The sequence below is a fragment of the Alosa sapidissima genome, chromosome 24 (genome assembly GCF_018492685.1).
Source record: "Alosa sapidissima isolate fAloSap1 chromosome 24, fAloSap1.pri, whole genome shotgun sequence".
Lineage (NCBI taxonomy): Eukaryota > Metazoa > Chordata > Actinopteri > Clupeiformes > Clupeidae > Alosa > Alosa sapidissima.
The window spans coordinates 17,331,943-17,336,942 of record NC_055980.1 but is presented as its reverse complement, the minus strand read 5'-3'; the positions used below and the strand labels follow the sequence as shown (position 1 = coordinate 17,336,942).

At 46.9% G+C, this 5,000-nt stretch overlaps 1 protein-coding gene across 4 annotated transcripts in view; it reads left to right on the top strand.

The window, feature by feature from the left end:
• Positions 1–5,000, top strand: part of rnls (renalase, FAD-dependent amine oxidase) — a 57,840-nt gene that overhangs the window by 44,321 nt on the left and 8,519 nt on the right. For all 4 annotated transcript variants that reach the window (XM_042083519.1, XM_042083521.1, XM_042083520.1 and 1 more), the window contains exon 6: positions 4,468–4,643. In XM_042083519.1, coding sequence (XP_041939453.1) covers positions 4,468–4,643 — 176 coding nt within the window. The remainder of the gene's footprint in view (positions 1–4,467; positions 4,644–5,000) is intronic.

Below are 5,000 nucleotides of genomic sequence, written 5' to 3'. Positions count from 1 at the left end.
GCCCTGCTCACCCACCCCCCACCCCCGCCCCAAGGCGACCCTTCGTGCCCTCCTGACAAACGAGAGACTCTGACAGCAGGCACGGTGCCAGCGCCTGTCCACCCACGCACATGGGCAGAGAGAGAGAGAAGAGAGAGAGAGAGGGAGAGAGTGAAAGAGAGAAAGAGAGAGAGAGAGAAGAGAGAGAGAGAGAGGGAGGGAGGGAGGGGAGAGAGAGAGAGGGAGGGGGAGAGAGAGAGAGGGAGAGAGAGCAGGGAGAGAGAGGGAGAGAGAGAAAAAGAGAGAGAGGGAGAGAGAGCAGGGAGAGAGAGGGAGAGAGAGAAAAAGAGAGAGAGAGAGGGAGAGAGAGCAGGGAGAGAGAGGGAGAGAGAGAAAAAGAGAGAGAGAGAGAGAGCAGGGAGAGAGAGAGAAAAAGAGAGGGAGAGAGAGAGAGAGGGAGAGAGAGAAAAAGAGAGAGAGAGAGAGAGAGAGAGGGAGAGAGAGAGAGGGAGATTAGTAACCGTGACTTTTGCGTTTTTTTCCCTCTTTCCTCTCATTTCCGTTACGCTCCCTGTGACACACCCTCCCGACCTCTTCCTCTTTCCCTCTTCCCTCACTTTTTTATGCTCTCTTTCCGTCTCATTCCCTATTATGCACTGTTTCTTCCCCTCTCTCTCTCTCTCTCTCTCTCTCTCTCTCTCTCTCTCTCTCTCTCTCTCTCTCTCTCACGCACACACACTCACACATACACACACATACACAAACACACACACACACACACACACTCACACACACATACACAAACACACATACAAACACACACACACACACACACACACACACACACACACACACTTCCTTCGTGTCCATCCTCTTATTTCCCTCTCCAGTTCCATGTGTGTCCCTGTTCTGCTCTATGTCCATTCACACACATACATCATGGCTTCCTCACTTTCTGTTCCTCTTTCATTCTTTTTTCATTCTTTCCTTCTGTCTTCTTCATCTTCTCCTCTCTTCCTGTTTTTCTTTCTTTCATGTCTTTGCTTTCTTTTTCTCTCTCTCTCTCTATTGCTCACCCTCTCTTCTACACTATCTGTCCTTCCCCCTTTCCCCTCTTTCTTTCTCTTCCTCATTTTCTCTCAGTTCTCTCGCTCTCTCCCTCCCTCTCACTCCCTTCCTGTCTATGTTGGCTCGTGCCCAGCAGGCGTTGAGGTGACCGTTGCTCTCCCGCTGCCCCATCCTCCCCCTCCTCTTCTCCCCTCTCCTCTTCTCCTCTCCTCCCCTCTTCTCCTCTCCTCCCCTCTTCTCCTCTCCTCCCCTCATCTCCTCTTCTCCTCTTCTCTCCTCCCCTCATCTCCTCTTCTCCCCTCTCCTCTTCTCCTCTCCTCCCCTCTTCTCCTCTTCTCCTCCCCTCTCCTCTTCTCCTCTCCTCCCCTCTTCTCCTCTCCTCCCCTCATGGCTGAACCTATGCAAATCCCCCCCCCCCCCAAAGGAACACATGCACTGTACCATGACCACCCCCCCACCCCCCCAGAGCAACATGTGCACGTGCATGGGCGGATTATGAACTTTCGGGCCCCTGGGCCCAGATGTATTAAGGGCCCCCCCACTTATTGTCGTATGTGAGAGGGGGGGGGTTGGGGGTCCTCCCCCAGAACATTTTAATTTGTTTGACGTGATTTCCTGTATTCTGGTGCACTGGAGGAGGTGGAGGTGCCAGGGTTTCATTTTAAAATCATTTCTCAATGGTCAGAGGCAATCTAGAGTTGAGTTTGGAATCGACCCTCAGAATGCCAGCCTGTCAGCCTGTGTGTATGTTTAAGTGGAGTCATAGGGATCTGTAGGGAAAAGAGTTGAACAAACTTTGTGAATATTCCCATGAGTGTTCCTTTTGGCCTACTTTTACTTGCAATCCATGTTTGTTGCACAATTTTTATGTATGGAGGGTATAAGGAATGATGAAATCAGGAAATGCTCATCTAATATTTCTCTTATCTCCCTTTTCTCTCTCTCTCACTCTCTCTTCTCTCTCTCTCTCTTTCTCTCTCTTCTCCCTCTCTCTCTCTCTCTCTCTCTCTCTCTCTCTCTCTCTCTCTCTCTGTCTCTATCTCTCTCTCTCTGGCTTCAGTTTGAGTCAGTGTGAGTGATGTCAACAGTATGGCTGTAGTGATGTAACTGGCTTCTCCTGATTGCCTCGCTGTGTGATCATCCAATCAGAATGTTTTATGGAACGATGATCTGTGTGATTATCCAATCAGAAGGCTTTATGGAAGATGATCTGTGTGATCATCATTGATTAGGCGGCCTTATCAGGTCACCAGAAACATCTGTCTTGCAAATACAGCTAGTTGTGTCAGTGTGCACACAGAGAGAGAGAGAGAGAGAGAGAGAGAGAGAGGAGAGAGAGAGAGAGAGCAGGCAAGTATAAAAAATGGACTGCAAGAGAGAGCTGCCTTTTTAAAAAAATAATTAAAATTCTGTTACATGTCTTAGCCTACTTTTAACATTACTCACATTCGTTAAAGCCTCATTAGGTATGGACCATAAACAGAAGTTTGTAATGTCATGTTTTTTTTTGTTGTTGTAGAGTTTCCCGTCCCATTTTGGCAAGAATGTCGACATAGGTTGAACATAATATAGTCGTTTAGGACCAAAGCATTTTTGGCTGTGATAAGTCAGTCACTTTCGGCTTGAAACAACAAGCCCAGAATAGTCTCTCTCTTTCTCTCTACCCTCTTTCTTTCACTCTCTCTCTCTCTCTCAGCTCAGACCCTCTAACTGTACACTAGAAGGGTTTATGGGCCGAATCTGTCCATCATAGATGAGGGAAGGAGTGAGGGATGGAGGAAGGGAGGACAAATGTGAATGTGCATCTGAGCGAGAGAGAGAGAGAGTGGGAGAGATGGAGAGAGAGAAAGCGTTTTAAAGGCTTTGAACAAGTGTTTTACTGCTCTAATAAAATACATTGTGCACAGTTCATTTTCAAACTCAGCTGACAAGTACAGAGGCCCTCTGTCTGCTGTCTCTCTTACACACACACACACACACACACACACACACACACCTGCTTCTAGTATCTCCACCTGTCAGCAGGGAAGGAAGAGAGACGAGCACACACACATATACACACACACACACACACACACACACACACACACCCCTCTGTGTATGTCGATGGCGATGCCCCTGAGGGATGCATAGTAGAATGCATTATGGTTTCCATTCCATCAGAATGTGTCCTAAATGCTTATACAGTGTACATACTTATATGTGTGGTAGTTTTTTGTGACAGGGATGACACACTGTATAGGGTCTTGGTATGTGTGTTAGTATGTGTGTTAGTATGTAGATAGATAGATAGATAGATAGATAGATAGATAGATAGATAGATAGATAGATAGATAGATAGATACTTTATTGATCCTCAAGGGGAAATTCAAGGGTCTCGGTAGCATACAGACATAACACACAACATGCACTTACAGCAGAAATGGTAAACATTAGTATAGTATAAACATATAACTAAACTCCACTGTACAATAAAGACAGTAGAAGATAAGATAAGAAACTAACAAAACTAAAAACTAAATACACTATATAAGTTAAATTAAGAAAGTCCAATGGGCTTGAGGGTGATCAAGCATAAGACGCTTGTAGTGACAGGGCCAGGACTGGTGATGTGCTAAAGGGAGTGAGTGTCATGGTGAAGGTGCAAACAGTAGTCCAGCCAAAAACTAAATACACTATATAAGTTAAATTAAGAAAGTCCAATGTGCAAACAGTAGTCCAGCCTTAGTCCTTAGTTATGTGTGCCTGGCAAGGTGCTCAAGAGTGAGTGAGTGTCATGGTGAAGGTGCAAAAAGTAGTCCAACAGTGCAACAGTGCAAGAGTAAGGTCTAGAGACCAGCATAAATGATATAGACAAATAGGGGAGTAAAGTGTAATGTAGACAAGGTAAAATAAAAAACTATTTCAGTGCAAGAACAGGTTGAGGTAATAGGGTTATAGCCATTCATTCATTCAGTATTGTATCAGATGAAAAAAAACAGTGTAGCAGTAAAACAGTAGAGAAAACATTAGGCTGTGTACAATAGTAGAACAGTAGTAAAACAGTAGTAAGCAGTAGTGGGCAGTCAGTACTCAAAAAACATGGACATGGAGAGGGTGGAGAGGCAGACAGACTAAGCAGAGAAGTCTATCTCTCCTCTTCCCTTTAGTGAGGCATTGAACAGTTCAATGGCCCTAGGAACAAATTACTTCCTCAGCCTTTCAGTTGTGCATGGCAGTGAGCGAAGTCTCCAGCTGATCAAGCTCTTTTGGTTTTTGATTGTGCTGTAGAGTGGATGACATTCATTGTCCAAGATGTTGATCATGATGTGTGTGCGCGCAAAAGTGTGAGGCTACTGTATATGTGTGCATGTATGTCAAAAGTGTCTATCAGCCATCTCCTATAAGCACTCTGAAACCTGTGTGTGTGTGTGTGTGTAGAGTCGTCTGACTGTGGGCCGTCGATGGTGGTGCACACCAGCGTGCCGTTCGGCGTGGAGCACCTGGAGGAGGAGAAGGAGCGCGTGCAGCCCCTCATCATGGACGAGCTGCAGAGGCTCATGCCTGGCCTGCCCCAGCCCGCCAGCAGCAAGTGCCAGAAGTGGAGGTACTCCCAGGTGAGCCAGGTTCGCAGGTCGCAGGTTCCAAGTGCCAGAAGTGGAGGTACTCCCAGGTGAGCCAGGTTCGCAGGTCGCAGGTTCCAAGTGCCAGAAGTGGAGGTACTCCCAGGTGAGCCAGGTTCGCAGGTCGCAGGTTCCAAGTGCCAGAAGTGGAGGTACTCCCAGGTGAGCCAGGTTCGCAGGTCGCAGGTTCCAAGGGCTGTAGGAGGGGGGAAGGGCGTCGTTGTGGTCTCGCTGCGGCACCCAGGAGTGATTTTTGGAACTAAAGGCCCATTCACACCAACAACGATGTCGATAACTATAATCATAACGATAAAGTCTCTCCTTGTGTTAATGAATGTGACGGTTAAAATT